Below are 20,388 nucleotides of genomic sequence, written 5' to 3' on the forward strand. Positions count from 1 at the left end.
ACAGTTTTCAGACAAAGATTAAAATTGTGGCAAAGAAAAATTAAAGAAAATGACAGGTGATTTTCAAAAACAGAATTTATATTGCAAGACAAGTCAAATTCATTGGTGTTTGCAGATTGCTGCAACAAAGAAGAAAAATCCATCAATTCAATCTTCATTACTTTTTCTTTGCCACAGTTTTAATCTTTTTGTGAAAACTGAGGTTATTTTCATTTAATTTAAAATGTATTTGGTGCATCATTGAAGGGAGAGATTCAGTGTATCTAACTTTTCAAAAATATCTTACATTTACATACCTATTCTGCAAGCCACTATGTGGCATGGGGTGGAGGAAACCTTGTACCAAAATTAGTCATTCCCTATTCTGTTCCACTCGCAAATGAAACAAGGGACTAAAAACTCTTTTTATGTTTGTGTATGAGCCCTAATTTCTTTTGCCTTGTCTTCATGGCCATTACATGAAATGTACATTGGTCACAGTAGAATTGTTCTGCAGTCAGCTGCAAATTCCAGTTTTCTAAATGTTCTCAAGTGCTTTGTCAAGAGAACATAGCCTTCCCTCCAGGGATTACCATTTGAGTTCATGGAGCATTTCTGCAATGCTGTAATACTCGCATGTTGAATGAACCTTTCAGAGGAAATCTAGCACCCTGCCTCTGAATTGCTTTGATGTCTTTCTTTAATCTGAACTGGTGGGGATAACAACACTCCAGCAGTACTCCACTTGTGTTCTGTATGCAATCTCCTTTGTGGATGAGATACAGTTTTCTAGAATTCTCGCACTTAATCGAAGTGGACCATTCACATTCCCTGCTTCTGACCTTATGTGCTCATTCCATTCCATATCATAAGGTTTCAGACAAAAAAGTCCTTTAGTGGAAATATTTCCAGCACATTAAAAAGACCGATAAACATTTAAGCTTTCGGACACAAAAGTCCTTCTTCAGAAATATTCTGTTTATGAAGGGGGACATTTCCAAAAGTGAGTTTCATAATATTGTTGCTATCCCATCCTGGACTTTCCATTGTTTGAGTCTGTATCCTCCTACAGTCACTCAATGATGATAATTTCCTGTACGCTACAGCATCATCAGCAAACAGTCACAGATTGCTGCTCACCCTATCTGTCAGATAATTAACGTATACAAAGAACTACAGTGATACCTGTGTGGGGCATTTCTGACAATACCATTGTCTTGGAGTATAGAATCTGCATATTTCCTTCAGCCATGGTTCACAGGCTGTCGTAAGAAAAAAAAGACAAGCTAAGTTGTACACAAGTAATACTTTCTGAAACTGTGATGATGTACGGAGAGAAACTTTTCTGTTTCAAGGAGATTTCTTGTATTCAGACTTATAATATGCTCAAGAATTCTTAGCAAACTAATGTTAAAGACATTGGTCTATAGTTTTGTGTGTCCTTTTCTTTACCCTTCTTATGTACAGGAATCACTTGCGCTTTTTTCCAAATGTGTGGAACTTTTCATGGGTGAGAGATTTATGATAAATACAGGCTAAATAAGAAGCTAATGTTGAACTGGAATAGAGATTCCATTTGGACTTGGAAACTTATTTTTTCAGTTATTTCAGTTGCTTAACAGTGCCAAGGATGCCTGTTTGTATGCCCTCCATATGGAAGTCTGTGCAATGGTTAAGCTAGAACCTCAATTTTCCTTTTGCTGTCTTCTATTAACACACTGACTTCTCAGCCTGGATAGTAGCCTTCAACCTGATTACCAGTTTTATGTAGGACCGGAATTTTCTCTGGTTCTTGGCAAGGTCTTTTGCTACTACAGTATGATGGTGGAAGTCATTGAATGCTTTGGGCATTGATCTTTTTATAGATGCATGAATTTCTACTAACTTTTGCCTGTTGATGTTCTGCATTCTGTTTTGAACTCAGAGTACAATAATCTCTGTTCCCTCAACATTTTCTGAGTATTAAACCATGGTGGATCTTTTTCATCCTTAATCCATTTACTTGGCACTTGTCCGCCCCCTTTGCTTAGTGGTTAGTGCATCAACTCCCATAACCGTGCCTGGGTTCAATTCACGGCCGGGATGGAGATTTTCTCCTCTCAGGAAATGGGTATTGTGTTGTCCTTATCATCATTTCGTTATCATGGTTATGCAAGTCTCCCAGTGCATCATCACTAGAAAGAGATTTGCAACTCGCCAGCTGAACTTACCCTTCTTCGGACTCCAGATCATCAATGCCATACGATGTTTTCATTTCACTTCACACGTACTTCTGCAGAGTGTGATTTACCATTAGTTCAAACTTAGCCCATAATTCCTCTATGTCCAAAATGTGGGAACTAAATGATATCTATTCATTCAGTATGGTAACAACTGCTTATCTGCTCTTTCCAGTGTAAAACCTCTCGTAGCCATCTTAATAGATTTGTTGACTTTAGTAACCATCATTACTATGATGACGTAATCACTAATTCTTGTCTCTCTACTGACTCTGTTGATATGGTCAGCCCTGTTTGTAGCTATGAGGTGTAAAGTATTTCTTTTGCATGTATGTTGTTGAACTAGCTGCTCAGGACAGTTTTGGGAAATATGTTCAGAACTAGTTCATGAGAGTGTTTATGTCACCTGCAATGAATCCATAAACGTCCCAATCTGTACTCAGTATGTTAAGGTTGCCTCCAGCTAATTTAACATGACTGGAGTAGTTCCATGTTACTGAGTGTAGACTTTCTTTGAATGATTCTACAACTTTTATGGTGGAATCAGGTGGCTAGTAAAAAAGATCCATTGACTAACTCAAGGTCACCAGGCAATTTACTCCTGTCCAAATAACTTCACAACCAAACTCAATTTCGACATCAATAGACACAGTGTTTGTCTACTGCAGTGAACACCGCCCACCAGTGGTGTCTTACCTGTCTTTTCAATATACTTTCTATGCCTCATTAAATATCTTGGGGCTTTCTGCTTTGGGTTTTACCCAGGTCTTCTGTACTGAGTGTGACAGCTCTCTTGGAGGGCGGTAAATTCAGAGACTTGGTTATAAATGCTTCAGCAATTTCCTGTTGAAAGCACCTAGAAAATGTATTCAGACATTAACCAACATAGGCAAACAGTCAGATATTATTCATTTCTTGACAGAGACTCATGAGAAAATGTTAAACTAAACACTCTGTACAGACACCAACAACTGTGCTGCTGCTGCTGCTGCTACTACTTCTTCCTCCTGGGCGACTGTGACTCCTAGATATCACATAAATTTGCCAATTTAGTCAAAACATCTGTTTCATCAAAATGTTTGTCAAACAAGTGTTTTTCTTCGAGAAAAATGTGTACATTTCTGCTGTAATTGGAATGTACAAGACAGAAGATGGCCAAAGAGAGCAGTAGTATAACAAAGTGTATATTCAACTCCTAAAACCTCACACAATTCCATGTTTTAAAACAAAGCTTTACTGGTCAAGTTTCATGTAGTTTACTATGTTTACTAGATGTACCAGTGCAGAAGTGAAATATTTTGATGTGAAATCTTCTCTGTGAATGATGCATTGGGTCCACACTGAATCCAGAGTTTTGTGTTCAATAACAAACTGCACTTGTCTATAACATCTGGACAAGAACGATCACCTCAGTATGAACACCAACACACTTTGTCCACTACAAATTATTTTTCAACATAAAATATTTTAAGTATCCCATCTGTCTTGAGCCTTTGTACTCACAGTGATTCTTTTACAAAGGATATTGCTGACAGTTGAATTATACCTAGAGTGGAATAACTAAGTGACTAACAGGTATCATATTAATAACCAGTAAGAGAATGAGATTGGTCATGCCATCTGTTCTGGTCATAGTTGTCATACTATTCAACTATCCTATTCACCAGTTGCTGCAGACAGCTGGTAATGTAGTTAAGTACCTGCAATTCATTTTAATTGTTTCTCTGTGTGGTGTGCTTATTTCATGCAATAGAAAGTCCTAAACTAGTTGTGAAAGTGTGAATAAAAGTGGTAAGGCCATTATAACCCTGCTAAACAACCCTAATATTTGAATATAAAAGAGCAGGGTGTGAATGTATCTGGAATGGAAATGCAGTTGTTGCTGCCATAGCCATATTGCCTGCACATAGAAATGTGAACTGACGACTTTGCCCTTTTGTGCTCTACTATCAATTACTTTGTTATTTTGATCAAGGTATATCACCTGAGAGCTGTGCTTAGCAAATTAAGTGTGTGCCATTATTATTGTCTGTAATATTGTCAAGCAGTAACCAAAATTCATTTCCTTATAACAAGAACATAAAACATGGCAACTTCTTTTTTGGAAAGTGTGACTGTGTAAGTATTCCATGTGTTAACATAGGTTGTTTCAGGTAAATGGTTATCTTCTTGCCCAATAATACATCGTTTATGAGTTTTGTGGATTTGATGCTCATAATATTGTGTGCCCCCCATGAAGCATGGAATTGCCATTGGTGGGAAGGCTTGTGTGCCTCAACGATACAGATAGCCGTACCGTAGGTGCAACAACAACGGAGGGGTATCTGTTGAGAGGCCAGACAAACGTGTGGTTCTTGAAGAGGGGCAGCAGCCTTTTCAGTAGTTGCAGGGGCAGCAGTCTGGATGATTGACTGATCTGACCTTGTAACAATAACCAAAACGACCTTGTTGTTGTGGTACTGCAAACGACTGAAAGCAAGGGGAAACTACAGCCGAAATTTTTCCCGAGGGCATGCAGCTTTACTGTATGGTTAAATGATGATGGCGTCATCTTGGGTAAAATATTCCGGAGGTAGAATAGTCCCCCATTCGGATCTCCGGGGGAGGACTACTCAGGAGGACGTCGTTATCAGGAGAAAGGAAACTGGCATTCTACAGATCGGAGCATGGAATGTTAGATCCCTTAATCGGGCCGATAGGTTAGAAAATTTAAAAAGGGAAATGGATAGGTTAATGTTAGATATAGTGGGAACTAGTGAAGTTTGGTGGCAGAAGGAACAAGACTTTTGGCCAGGTGAATACAGGATTATAAATACAAAGTCGAATAGGGTTAATGCAGGAGTAGGTTTAATAATGAATAAAAAAATAGGAGTGCGGGTAAGCTACTACAAACAGCATAACGAACATGTAATAGTGGCCAAGATAGACATGAAGCCAATGCCTACTACAGTAGTTCAAGTTTATATGCCAACTGGCTCTGCAGATGATGAAGAAATTGAAGAAATGTGTGATGAGATAAAAGAAATTATTCAGGTAGTGAAGGGAGACGAAAATTTAACAGTCGTGGGTGACTGGAATTCGACAGTAGGAAAAGGGAGAGAAGGAAACATAGTGGGTGAATATGGATTGGGGGAGAGAAATGAAAGAGGAAGCCGCCTGGTAGAATCTTGCACAGAGCATAACTTAATCATAACTAACACTTGGTACAAGAATCATAAAAGAAGGTTGTATACATGGAAAAATCCTGGAGATACTAAAAGGTATCAGATAGATTATATAATGGTCAGACAGAGATTTAGGAACCAGGTTTTAAATTGTAGGACATTTCCAGGGGCAGATGTGGACTCTGACCACAGTCTATTGGTTATGAACTGTAGATTGAAACTGAAGAAATTGTAAAAAGGTGGGAATTTAAAAAGATGGGACCTGGATAAACTGACTAAACCAGAGGTTGTACAGAGTTTCAGGGGGGGCATAAGCGAACAATTGACAGGAATGGGGGAAAGAAATACAGTAGAAGACGAATGGGTAGCTCTGGAGGATGAAGTAGTGAAGGCAGCAGGGGATCAAGTAGGTAAAAAGACGAGGGCTAGTAGAAATCCTTGGGCAAGAGAAGAAATATTGAATTTAATAGATGAAAGGAGAAAATATAAAAATTCAGTAAATGAAGCAGGCAAAAAAGAATACAAACGTCTCCAAAAATGAGATCGACAGGAAGTGCAAAATGGCTAAGCAGGGATGGCTAGAGGACAAATGTGAGGATGTAGAGGCTTATTTCACTAGGGGTAAGATAGATACAGCCTACAGGAAAATTAGAGAGACCTTCGGAGAAAAGAGAACCACTTGTATGAATATCAAGAGCTCAGATGGAAACCCAGTTCTTAGTAAAGAGGGGAAAGCAGAAAGGTGGAAGGAGTATATAGAGGGTCTATACAAGGGCAATGTACTTGAGGACAATATTATGGAAATGGAAGAGGATGTAGATGAAGATGAAATGGCAGATATGATACTGCGTGAAGAGTTTGACAGAGCACTGAAAGACCTGAGTCGAAACAAGGCCCCGGGAGTAGACAACATTCCATTAGAACTACTGACAGCCTTGGGAGAGCCAGTTCTGACAAAACTCTACCATCTGGTGAGCAAGATGTACTAGACAGGAGTAATACCCTCAGTCTTCAAGAAGAATATAATAATTCCAATCCCAAAGAAAGCAGGTGTTGACAGATGTGAAAATTACCGAACTCTCAGTTCAATAAGTCACAGCTGCAAAATACTAACACGAATTATTTACAGACGAATGGAAAAACTGGTAGAAGCCGACCTCGGGGAAGGTCAGTTTGGATTCCGTAGAAATGGTGGAACACGTGACGCAATACTGACTTCATGACTTATATTAGAAGGAAGATTAAGGAAAGGCAAACCTACATTTCTAGCATTTGTAGACTTAGAGAAATTCTAAAGGTGGCAGGGGCAAAATACAGGGGGGCGAAAGGCTATTTACAATTTGTACAGAAACCAGATGGCAGTTATAAGAGTCGAGGAGCATGAAAGGGAAGCAGTGGTTGGGAAGGGAGTGAGACAGAGTTTTAGCCTGTCCCTGATGTTATTCAATCTGTATATTGAGCTAGCAGTAAAGGAAACAAAAGAAAAATTTGGAGTAGGTATTAAAATCCAGGGAGAAGAAATAAAAACTTTGAGGTTTGCCGATGACATTGTAATTCTGTCAGAGACAGCAAAGGGCTTGGAAGAGCAGTTGAACGGAATGGACAGTGTCTTGAAAGGAGGATATAAGATGAACATCAACAAAAGCAAAACGAGGATAATGGAATGTAGTTGAATTACGTTGGGTGATGCTGAGGGAATTAGATTAGGAAATGAGACACTGAAAGTAGTAAAGAAGTTTTGCTATTTGGCGAGCAAACTAACTGATGATGGTCGAAGTAGAGAGGATATAAAATGTAGACTGGCAATGGCAAGGAAAGCGTTTCTGAAGAAGAGAAATTTGTTAACATCGAGTATAGATTTAAGTGTCAGGAAGTCATTTCTGAAAGTATTTGTATGGAGTGTAGCCATGTATGGACGTGAAACATGGACAATAAATAGTTTGGACAAGAAGAGAATAGAAGCTTTTAAAATGTGGTGCTACAGAAGAATGTTGAAGATTAGATGGGTAAATCACGTAACTAATGAGGAGGTATTGATTAGGATTGGGGAGGAGAGGAGTTTGTGGCAGAACTTGACTAGAAGATGGGATCGGTTGGTAGGACATGCCCTGACGCATCAAGGGATCACAAATTTAACAATAGAGGTCAGTGTGGAGGGTAAAAATCATAGAGGGAGACCAAGAGATGAATACTCTAAGCAGATTCAGAAGGATGTAGGTTGCAGTAGGTACTGGGAGATGAAGTGGCTTGCCCAAGATAGAGTAGCATGGAGAGCTGCATCAAACCAGTCTCAGGACTGAAGCCCACAACAACAACAACAAATATTGTTTCATCAGTGGCTAGTACTTCAGTAGTCCTTAGTTTCATTAGTCTTCTAACACCAATTGTATAGAAGTACAGAGTTTTACAGGTAAATGAACTGGAAGCATACCAGAACAGATATGTCTCTGTATTTTGAAATGATTTTTATTCAGTTTTAGTTTTTTAGGGTTGTGTTCTTCCCTTGATGTGTAAATAGTACCAGGTATAAACAGAAAGATAGGTTTTTATTCATATACTACTGTCCATCCATAAAATTACTAGTCACAAGATAAGAAAGTTTTTATTTAAATCTAAAGTAAACTGACTGATTAAAACAATACTAGCAACACACCCGATCTTTGCAGGAGTACCACCAAGTATCAATGGCCAGACAGCTTATCTGGCATAGTGTAATAAATTATACATGTAAACCCATCTCATAATTTAGTTCATCTATAAGGAGCTTTTCGTAGGTGACTGTCTACAACTGTTAGATAATTTGGAAAAAAAAGCATCTTTGCGCTATCACACAACATACAATTGCACAGCTGAAGGCACAAGTATGGCTATAAGGGGCAATCAAATGAATACAAGACAGATGGAAAAAAGTAATCACCATAACTATTAATATGTTTATTCCACTTTGAAACAGGATGGTCAATGCTTTCATGGGAAATGTTTATGGATGCTTGCAGAACCATGATTGTACCCAGGTGTGCACTTCTTTGTCTAAAGCAAATTGACAACATGGATGTCTTTCTTTGGGGCTCCAAAAATACGGAAATCTCATGGGGAGAGATTGTGTCTATACAGAGGATGTGTAAGGGCCTCCCAACAAAACTTCTGCAGTGTAGTTGAAACAGCCTTGGGAATGTCTGTTGTTGGTAGAGTCAGTAATAAAGAAGTAATAAATTAAAACATCTTGTCTGACACTGAAGTTTTACTCCATGAACAGTGAAAAGTGGTAAGAAATAAACTTTTTTTTTCCTTTGATAATTTTGTGTGTGGTGTTTGGGGGGGAGGGGGGGGGGGAGGGAGGGGTGTAGTGTCAGTAAGAAAAAGTTCTGTAAAGGTTTGAAGTTATGTGTAGAGTTTGTTGTAAATCACTAACAGTTTCCAATTGTAATACTTGTCCTGTGTGGTAAACTTCTAATGTAAGATTATACCTCTTAATTAGTAGATTATGACTGCATTTTAAACTTTTAAATTTGGTCAATGATCATGCAAAATGTTGAAAATCAATATTTTGAAGCCCTGTAAGTAGGCAACTGCAACTGCAACTGGTACTGGGCTCCAGGATAGTGCTTACATTACACAAAGATTACCCCGTAGAAATATAGAAATAATTTATTCAGTTAATAAAATTTGTTTTCCTGAAATAGTAATGTACCTTCATTCATAACATTTTAGAGTGATCATGTGTGTTTCATATGACCACAGTTAATGCACTCCCTTATACCATAACATTTAGGTTCGCCGATGACATTTTCTAATTTTCCTCATTCACGAGCCTGTCTCCACGGAGAGCATAACAACTTCAACTCCTGGTGAGGCAACCCAGGAGGGTGGGAGAGAAACTCAAAAGTAAGTTTCTAAAACAATTTACAGTTAACATGAACTTTAAGCAACCTGATGTACATGTTTTAGCCAAAATTCGTACCCCAGTGACTCACTTACTTGTACGGACACTTGAGAAACACAGATCGTTGTTGTTGTCTTCAGTCCTGAGACTGGTTTGATGCAGCTCTCCATGCTACTCTATCCTGTGCAAGCTTCTTCATCTCCCAGTAACTACTGCAACCTACATTCTTCTGAATCTGCTTAGTGTATTCATCTCTTGGTCTCCCTCTGCGATCCCTCGATGTCTCAGAACATATCCTACAAACCGATCCCTCCTTCTTGTCAAGTTGTGCCGCAAACTCCTCTTCTCCCCAATTCTATTCAATACCTCCTCATTAGTTACGTGATCTACCCATCTAATCTTCAGCATTCTTCTGTAGCACCACATTTCGAAAGCTTCTATTCACTTCTTGTCCAAACTATTTATCGTCCATATTTCACTTCCATACATGGCTACACTCCATACAAATACTTTCAGAAATGACTTCCTGACTCTTAAACCTATACTCGATGTTAACAAATTTCTCTTCTTCAGAAATGCTTTCCTTGCCACTGTCAGTCTACATTTTATATCCTCTCTACTTGGACCATCATCAGTTATTTTGCTCCCCAAATAGCAAAACTCCTTTACCACTTTAAGTGTCTAGTTTCCTAATCTAATTCCCTCAGCATCACCCGACTTAATTCAACTACATTCCATTATCCTCGTTTTGCTTTTTTAGATGTTCATCTTATATCCTCCTTTCAAGACACTGTCCATTCCGTTCAACTGTTCTTCCAAGTCATTTGCTGTCTCTCACAGAATCACAATGTCATCGGCGAACCTCAAAGTTTTTATATTCTCCATGGATTTTAATTCCCACTCCAAATTTTTCTATTGTTTCCTTTACTGCTTGCTCAATATACAGATTGAACAACATCGGGGAGAGGCTACAGCCTGGTCTCACTCCCTTACCAACCGCTACTTCCCTTTCATGCCCCTCGACTCTTATAACAGACATCTGGTTTCTCTACAAATTGTAAATAGCCTTTCGCTCCCTGTATTTTACCCCTGCCATCTTTAGAATTGGAAAGACAGTATTCCAGTCAACATTGTTGAAAGCTTTCTCTAACTATACAAATGCTAGAAACATAGGTTTTCCTTTCCTTAATCTCTCTTCTAAGATAAGTCATAGGGTCAGTATTGCCTCACTTGTTCCAACATTTCTGCGGAATCCAAACTGATCATCCCTGAGGTCGGCTTCAACCAGTTTTTCCATCCGTCTGCAAAGAATACACTATAGTATTTTGCAGCTGTGACTTATAGTTCAGTAATTTTCACATCTGTCAACACCTGATTTCTTTGGGATTAGAATTATTATATTCTTCTTGAAATCGGAGGGTATTTCACCTGTCTCATACATCTTGCTCACCCGATGGTAGAGTTTTGTCAGGACCGGCTCTCCCAAGGCCGTCAGTAGTTCTAATGGAATGTTGTCTACTCCTGGGGTCTTGTTTTGACCCGGGTCTTTCAGTGCTCTGTCAAACTCTTCACGCAGTATCATATCTGCCATTTCATCTTCATCTATATCCTCTTCCATTTCAATAATATTGTCCTCAAGTACATCACCCTTGTATAGACCCTCTATATACTCCTTCCACCTTTCTGTTTTCTCTTCTTTGTTTAGAACTGGGTTTCCATCTGAGCTTTTGATATTCATACAAGTGGCTCTCTTTTCTCCAAAGGTCTCTTTCATTTTCCTATAGGCAGTATCTATCTTACTCCTAGCGAGATAAGCCTCTACATCCTCACATTTGTCCTCTAGCCATCCCTGCTTAGCCATTTTTCACTTCCTGTCAATCTCATTTTTGAGGCGTTTGTATTCCTTTTTGCCTGCTTCATTTACTGTGTTTTTATATTTTCTCCTTTCATCAATTAAATTCAATATTTCTTCTCTTATCCAAGGATTTCCATGAGCCCTTGTCTTTTTACCTACTTGATCTTCTGCTGCCTACACTACTTCATCCCTCAGAGCTACCCATTCTTCTTCTACTGTATTTCTTTCCCCCATTCCTGTCAATTGTTCGCTTATGCCCCCCCTGAAACTCTGTGCAACCTCTGGTTTAGTCAGTTTATCCAGGTCCCATCTTTTTAAATTTCCACCTTTTTGCAGTTTCTTCAGTTTCAATCTACAGTTCATAACCAATAGATTGTGGTCAGAGTCCACATCTGCCCCTGGAAATGTCCTACAATTTAAAACCTAGTTCTTAAATCTATGACTCACCATTATATAATCTGTCTGAAACTTCTAGTATCTCCAGGGTTCTTCCATGTATTCAACCTTCTTTCATGATTCTTGAACCAAGTGTTACCTATGATTAAGTTATGCTCTGTGCAAAATTCTACCAGACGGTTTCCTCTTTCATTTCTCTCCCCCAATCCATATTCACCCACTATGTTTCCTTCTCTCCCTTTTCCTACTCTCGAATTCCAGTCATCCATGACTATTAAATTTTCATCTCCCTTCACTGCCTGAATAATTTCTTTTATCTCATCACACATTTCTTCAATTTCTTCATCATCTGCAGAGCCAGTTGGCATATAAACTTGAACTACTGTAGTAGGCATGGGCTTCATGTCTATCTTGGCCACTATTACATGTTCGCTATGCTGTTTGTAGTAGCTTACCCGCACTCCTATTTTTTTTATTCATTATTAAACCTACTCCTGCATTACCCCTATTTGATTTTGTATTTATAACCTTGTGTTCACCTGACCAAAAGTCTTGTTCCTCCTGCCACTGAACTTCACTAATTCCCACTGTATCTAACTTTAACCTATCCATTTCCCTTGTTAAATTTTCTAACCTACCTGCCCGATTAAGGGATCTGTCATTCCACACTCCGATCTGTAGATCGCCAGTTTTCTTTCTCCTGATAATGACATCCTCTTTAGTAGTCCCTGCCCAGAGATCCAAATGGGGGGCTATTTTACCTTCGGAATATTTTACCCAAGAGGACGCCATCATTATTTAACCATACAGTAAAGCTGCATGCCCTCAGGAAAAATTACGGCTGTAGCTTCCCCTTGCTTTCAGCCGTTCACAGTACCAGCACAGCAAGGCCGTTTTGGTTTGTGTTACAAGGTCAGACCAGTCAATCATCCAGACTGTTGCCCCTGCAACTACTGAAAAGGCTGCTGCCCTTCTTCAGGAACCACACATTTTTCTGGGCTGTAAACAGATACCCCTCTGCTGTGGTTGCACCTACGGTACGGCCATCTGTATTGTTGAGGCACGCAAGCCTACCCACCAACGGCAAGGTCCAGGGTTCATGGGGGTAGGACACAGATCATGTCATAACATTATATTTTAAAGTAAGTTCTCTGTGACCTGTTTTCTTGCATAATTTTTTATGTTATCTTATGTTCATGGGGGAGCAAGACATTGGTCTAGTATGCCTAAGTAATGGCCTTACTTCTCTTTTACATGTCGTCAGTGATGTAAATTCAGTAATTCATTAAAAATTTTCTTTTATTCCTGTGGTAGTAACAAGTAATTTGTCCTGCATGAGATTGTACCAGAAACAAGCTCTAATAAAATGTGAAATTATCAGTGTAGTTCCACTGACAGTAAATTTTTAAGTGTATGTTAGTGATGATGTCCCATGCTCCGAGGAGGCGTAGAGAACGATGCGTGAGACTCACACTGCCGACTAGGCAAGGTCCTAGCAGAGGTGCTGTGCCACTGCCTTCCTACGAGCGTAATGGGGATGAATGATGATGATGAAGACAGTACAACAACACCCAGTCATCTCGAGGCAGGGAAAATCCCTGACCCCATCGGGAATCGAACCCAGGATCCCATGTGCAGGAAACAAGAATGCTACTGCAAGACCATGAGCTGCGTACTTTAAGTGTATTGCTTGATGTTATTGTGGCTCTAAGGCAGTGTCTAAAGATACTCACTTCAAGCGCAAAAATCTCAACTCTCTTCATGCTCTGATATTGGGTAGCAGCTTCTTTTTAACATCCTTTCCCATATGAGTTTGCAACCTGTCTGTAAACCCCAAGAGGCTGACAAAATAAGAATTGACTTAATGTTTGTCCCGATCCCCCCGTTCCCCATGCTTCTCCCCTGTGTTGTGTGTGTGTGTGTGTGTGTGTGTGTGAGAGAGAGAGAGAGAGAGAGAGAGAGAGAGAGAGAGAGAAAGAGAGAGAGAGGGGGGGGGGAGGAGAAGGGGCTTAGGTTTGTTAAAGGGTGTTTTATTGGAATTTTGAGCCATAAGGAAAGGCATTTGTATCCCAATGAAAAGAGCTCACATTTTCAAAATTTTGTAAAGGGATTGTACTGTTTGGTTGCAGATTCTCCTAAATTGCAGCAGAAGCATGGGAGTAGCAACCTGAAGCGTGGCAAGTCTTTAGGAAATCCTGTGACCAGGAAGCCTTTTGTGCCAAAGAGGCAATTATCAACTATAAACAAAACAGTAACTAACAGCATAGTTGTGGTGAAGTCAGCAACAAACAATGATTCAACTGACAAAGATCCTGATCTTATTAGGTTACAGGTCAGTAAATTCTCTACAAGAAAGTGTTCATATACTGCACCATGTCTCAACAGCATTACACACTCTTATGCTTTAGAGGAATATATACTGCGGTAATCACTTGAGATGACCTGAAACTGTGGGACAATCAGGGTCTCATACCTGGCCTTTTGCATGAAATGATCTCTGAGATTGCCTTACAGCTGGACTAAATCTTCTACCTGCTGCTTGGAGGGTGAGTGAGTTCATGCTAAGAGTTGTTAAATGAGCTCACAATTAGTAGCAAGCTTCCTGTAAAAGGTAGATCTGGGTTCAATTACTGATCTAGTACATGCCACAGACATTCATTGCATCATATACTCCTCTAAACATGAAATTATCCATAGAAAACAACACAGTATAAAAGAAAGTTGGGCATAATTATTGGAAATCACAATCCAGGACAACCTCAAGTGTAACACGCAAATAGATTTCGTAGCCCATAAACTAGTAGAAACAATTTTGTCATTAACTGTGAAGTGCGTGGTAGAGCGTACAGCCCATTGCACCAGTTATTAGGGCTTTTTCCCATTTCATTCACATATTGAGTCGTGGAAGAATGATTCTTAAATGCCTCTGTACGTGCTGTAATTGGTGTAATCTTGTCTTTGCAATCCCTATGGAAACTATATTCTTAGAGTCATCCCTTTCTATTGGTTCTAGAAACTTTCTAAGTAGGATTTGATAGGATGGGATAGTTTGCATCCGTCAGTTCAATCCTTTTTCAGCACCTCTGTGCTAGTCTCCCATAGGTCAAACGACCACATGAGTATGGGTGCTGCCCTTCTTTCCTGGCCAATATCCACCCTGGATTATCAATTGTTTTATACTGGATTGTTACACTGTCATCAAGCAATTGCTGTAATCAATTACAGCTATAAAGTACCTGGAAATATCTTCCATAGAGGGAAAAAATACATAAATGCAGTTATGGGAAGGCAGAAGCAGAACTGGAAACCATTCAAAGTGTATTAAGTCCCAAAACAGTTGTTTGGTCATTTGGTGACTATTGTTTGAGCCACTTGCTCAATACTATATCAGGTGACTTTGATGTGGGCAGCAGAACTTTTGCTGAATAAACTCCTCCCGGGTGAAGACTGAATTGCTGAAGATCACCAGGTCCTAACAGCAGACTTTGAAGCAAATTATGCCTTAGATGGTACCACATCCCCCAACATGCATGTGAAGGTTGCTTAATACTGGCAAAACTTAAGTCTAGGAAGTTCCTGGGACCACCAGAGAGCATTCACTGAAAAATCATTCCACAGGTCACTTAGGCTAAGAAGGATTTAGGCAATATTAAAACTTCTGACGAGTTTGCAGTTAAGAAATTGAATGAAAGAGATCTCATGTACCCATATACATACTGGCCAATTTGCTTAATCATTGTGCCCACTAAGGTGCAAGACAAGTTTCTATGCAACTGCTGTCAGTTGTACAAGTTACTGACACCTCAGATAGTACCAGTTTTGTTTCAGGCAGGTACTTTCTTTGGTTGACATGATAAATCATGTGCTTAAAATACAGAAGGGTTCATAAAAATGTCGACACTCTTTGATAGCCAATGCTAATGGAACAAAATTACATATTATTACAGTTCATGTGCTGCATGGAGATTATTTTGTGTGTTCAAAGTGACCCACATTAGCAGTCAAACAACATCAATGCCACTGAACTGTTGACAGAACTGTGGCTGTTGGTGTTGCTGGCGTGATAGATACACAGGACGCTTCATTGGTTTTTCGTAGCTCATTCAGTGTAGCTGGCTACTGTTAGTAAACTTCAGTTTTCAAGGTTTTCCATAGGTAGAAATCAAAAGTTGTAAGGTGTGGATACTGTGGTGGCTACTTAGCAGCTCCTGTTTGACCTACCCATTCTCCAGTTAGATTTTCGTCAAAGTATGCTCTGACATCTCTGTGGTAGTCAGGCAGAACGCCATCTTGTTGTAGGTAAAATCTTTCATTTACAAACACCTTTTGGATAGCAGGTAAAATTGACGTTAGCTGCATTTGAAGATACACCTTCAAAGAAGAATAGGCCAATCAAACCGCATGATGACACCAAACATAAGCACTTGGTAGATTAAAATGTTTGTCTGCGTGAACATGAGGGTTTCAGGAGTCCAGTACATGCAGTTATGGAATTTACAGTACCATTCAGTTTGAATTGTGCCTCATCAGACAAGATAACCATCCCTGTAAACCATTCATCCTCATGCGGCATGCCTTCAAACCGCTCACAGTAATCCATCCTTCAATACAGGTCATCCTCGTTTGTAGTGTGCAGCAATCTTGAATGTACACTTTCCACTTTGCAGTCTTCAGAATTCGTTGTACGCTTGATCAGCTTACCCTGCTTTCACATGCATGCTACTTCACAGAGTTTTGAGGTGCAAAGCAAAATGCTGCAACACAGCAGTGCTGGTAGCAGCACTTGTTGATATTTTTGGTTGACCAGATCTTTCTGTATGCTCATTCTGTACAATACTATCAGTTCCAAATTTATAGTGAATACAATAAATTGTTGTACGTGTTGGTGGCTGAGTTCCATACACATTACATCATTGCTGTTGTACCTTATAACATCTCAGCTCCTCAACACCAAATTAAAACGTTCCACTTCAATTTGTTTGCACTTATAGCGATCCCAGCTTCCTCAACTAAATTAAAATGTTGCATTAGGAGGTGTCTGCTTCGTGCAAAAGGTCTTGAGTTCATATTGACGACAACAAGTAATTCTTCATTACAGACGTTTATTTACAAAACAGAACTGACAGACTTCACAGACTCAACAACTGACTCTCAGAGCTAACCGCACTGCATATCCGAACTGGCAACTGACAACTCCTAGGTGTACTAATATCCTTCCAAACAATGAGAGTCTTTGAGAATGCTTTGTTCACAATACGATAGCAATTCACGACTTAAAACCAAATCAGACATTACAGAACTTTAGCACAGATTAAAGCAAATAAAAGGATCAGCACATATAAATTCTTACAAGCATAATTTCCAAATAGATTTTATAACATTTTTCTACCAGCCTCCGGACAACCTTCACCAGACTTGCACCGACGTTTCCAAAAATATCTTGACATTTGATTCTGGATATTTCTTGAGTGATTTAGAACAACTATTTATATTTAAAATGATTTAAATCGTGTTTCAAAACGTAAATAAATCTTTTTAGCAATATTTCTTGATACAAATCGTCTTTCGAAATTAGGTTATGAAACAGTTTTCACAAGTTTTCGTATTTTTGCGATCATAATATAGAATTTCTCCATAGAAAGTTCCAGAAGTGTGCATTAAACGTTCATTTACAGACTTTCTCTTTAGCTGGTGAGTTTTTAAAAGTATCTTGTCCATATTATACGAAATAATTTAGCTCAAAACTGATAATTTATACAATTAATCAGAGCTACAGCAAACAGTGAGTCTTTCTTTTACAAAATGAAATATAATTACAAAATTGAATGAAAATAGGTTACTAACACTAATATATTTTTACATTAATTCTATTTTTGTTCTTTCTGTGCAAAATGTCCTAATATTGACACAGTACAATATTTAAACATCACCAAAGTTACCCTTTACATTTTGCATATCTGTATCGACATCCCCTACAAGTTTACAGTATCGAATACTTCAATATGTCCCAATATGTCCTGTAATGTTACAACCTCCATCAAGTTTTCGTGTTTCCAGTACCGCTTCAATATGGCCTTGCGTAGCTCAAACGATGATCTTCCTTCACTCATTGCTGCACTGTCATCTGTTGTAGAATGTTCTCCAAGATCTGTTGAGGAAAACAATGGACTGTGCTCCCGCACAAAATTGCAATGATACGATATTTTGTTCCAAATGTATTAACTGTCAAAAATGTCTTCAGTTTTTCTTGATCCCTCTGTAGTTACCACCTCACATGGTAAACACACGATTGATATTGGGTACTTTGATAATTTTTGTATCTGATGATTGTGAAGTTTCTGATAACTGATGTACTCTGATACAACCTCTATTACTAAAGTTGTGGAGAGGGTGGAGTAGAGGGAGGGAATGTTGGCTGAATTGATTATGGGCAATTGTAAAATGATAAAATTTATTACCAACTGATTATAATGGTTGACCTATATGGCTTTATGCTGGGATATCTGAATTGAACTTTTCTCCTTTTTGTATATTTCGGTTGAGGAGCAAACCTATGGAGTTGATGGATATGCAGATGATTTAGTGGTAGCATCAGGGAACTCCATGGCCAAAGTTGAGAATCAAGCAAAGTACAGTGATTTGCTGTCATAAAGCCTTAAATGTGCTGTTGAAAGGAAACCTGTAAGATGATAGTTGGTAATACAACTATTTCATAACTGATTTAACTGGACCTTCTCACTTTGTATACAGCACAATGTTATGTAAAAGCAGGGATGAGGGTTAAATATTTTATGACTGTATGTCAAAACCCTAAGTGCCTGGTTTTCCTGCAACTGTCGTCTTGCTTCTCCCACTGCCAGCTAAAATCAGAATCCTGTAATGTTTGTCATTTAGCAAGTTGGGGAGACACTGACACAAATGAAATCCTTTGGGGAGACACTGGCACAAATGAAATCCAAGTTTATCTACCAAGATCCAAATATGTTCTGATAATCAAACACTTTTAATTGTGGGCTGCACTCTTCACAACTTATATGTTAAATGATCATTTACTGGCACTTCAGCCATGTAGCCGACTGGAATGTCTATTGTAGAAAAATTAATTACTTGGTACAAATGCCTGAAGCACAACCACATGAGGTTCAAGCTGTAGTCACTTCTAGTGGCATGATAAGTTATTTCACAAGCATACGTATGTCCAATTGTGATGTGGCTGTTTGATGACTTAACAGTACGATATCCAGGCAAAAAGTATCAATGCTTGTAATATTTGGTCAAACTGGTTTCTCTCTCACTTTTAATGTTCTGGATATTTGTTCAGTATACATTACTTATCCCATAACTGACCCACAGGGTTGATTGTCTCCCAACATAAGTATTTCGGAACTATTATCCTCAAATAAATCACCAATACTGAACCATCAAACTGATATAAAATACACAGTTTCTGTGGCATGAATTTCAATTACTCTGACAACATACTGTAAATTGTGTTCCGCAGCTGTGGCATTGACACTGCCTGGTACATGGAAGCTAAGCCATGACTCTCTAATTATGCTCTGCGCTCGCCAAAGGGGCGACAGTCGACAGCAGTGTGCGAAATAGGCAACAATCCTACAGTGTGACCATAAGATGAAGATATATTACAGTAACTGTATAGACAACCATCAATATTTAGAAGCTCATCTTCATATAAAAGATTAAACTTAAACCTCCTGACATTCAGGCAGCATCCGAAACAGGTAGAGTAATTCACAAATACAAATTGGCCGTAATAGGCGATACCTACATACCACTACTGCAAGCGATCAGGGGTGACCACAATGCCAACTTTATTATCATTACAAGTTTCACAGCCAGTATGTTGCCACTTTATCTCTGTTAAGCACAGATAAATCTTGTAGCATGCACAGAGAACATCTGTCACATGTCTGGATGCCTCATACTGACTAAAAACAGATGATGTGGAAAGAGTGGATAGCGTAACTAAAATTAGAATTTAAGATAAGATCCAGCTCAAACACTAGAAACTGGATGGTATGCAGAGGGTTTGGGATATATATTCTCATTAGGAAAATGCTTCACTTTCTGTCTGGACATGGTTCTCATTCACAGCATTTACATTGAATTAAGTGATGACAAAGAGGTCAGTGTAATTATGACGAGTTTGCAAGCTCAGTACATATAACAGTTAAATATCTGAAGTAACAAGAGTATAGACCTTAACAACATCCAGACCATTCTATAGATATATTAGCTTGCAACACAGTTATGTGGCAGCATGTTCATAACTCTAAAGGCATCTGTAATTAAAATATTTCCTTGTGCAGTGTGGTGGACTAAGGTCAGTCACAAGTCTGGGGTATTGTGTCTGACCAAGGAAGTATCAGTGCCTCTGAAACAAAATGTAAAAGTACCCATTCAGTGACATATGGTGATGTAATGTAGCATATGTGCATGCACAGATATGTCATCTTTTGCTACAAGTGCCATCCTTCTCTTCCAGCTCTGTGCCAGTGTACCCATATACCTACTGCTGCTATTAAAATCTGTTGCTGTTATGATTCAGTCATTCAAAGCACTGTTGTTTATGACTGTATAGCTTTTGTTAGTCATCAACAGCACCATCATCATTGTGACCACGAGTACTGATATACAACCACCATGGGACCACATTGATGCTTATGGTAGTGGACACACATTTGGGAGGTCTTGGTTCAAATCCATCTCCAGTCATCCTGATTTAGGTGTTCCCTGAGGTCCCTAAATCACTTAAGGCAAATGCTGGTATGATTTGTTTGAAAGGGCACAGCCAATTTCCTTCTCCATTCTTCCTTAGGCTGAGCTTATGCCTAATGACCTTGTTGTCAGTGATGTGATAAACACTAATCT

The 20,388-nt window shown here is 39.0% G+C and overlaps 1 protein-coding gene across 2 annotated transcripts in view; it reads left to right on the forward strand.

Annotated features, from left to right (window-relative positions):
* Nucleotides 1–20,388, forward strand: part of LOC126354908 (BLOC-1-related complex subunit 5) — a 70,415-nt gene that overhangs the window by 39,337 nt on the left and 10,690 nt on the right. For both annotated transcript variants that reach the window (XM_050004979.1, XM_050004978.1), the window contains exon 3: nucleotides 13,626–13,828. In XM_050004979.1, the coding sequence (XP_049860936.1) occupies nucleotides 13,626–13,828 (203 nt within the window). The remainder of the gene's footprint in view (nucleotides 1–13,625; nucleotides 13,829–20,388) is intronic.

Source organism: Schistocerca gregaria, chromosome 3 (assembly GCF_023897955.1).
Source record: "Schistocerca gregaria isolate iqSchGreg1 chromosome 3, iqSchGreg1.2, whole genome shotgun sequence".
Lineage (NCBI taxonomy): Eukaryota > Metazoa > Arthropoda > Insecta > Orthoptera > Acrididae > Schistocerca > Schistocerca gregaria.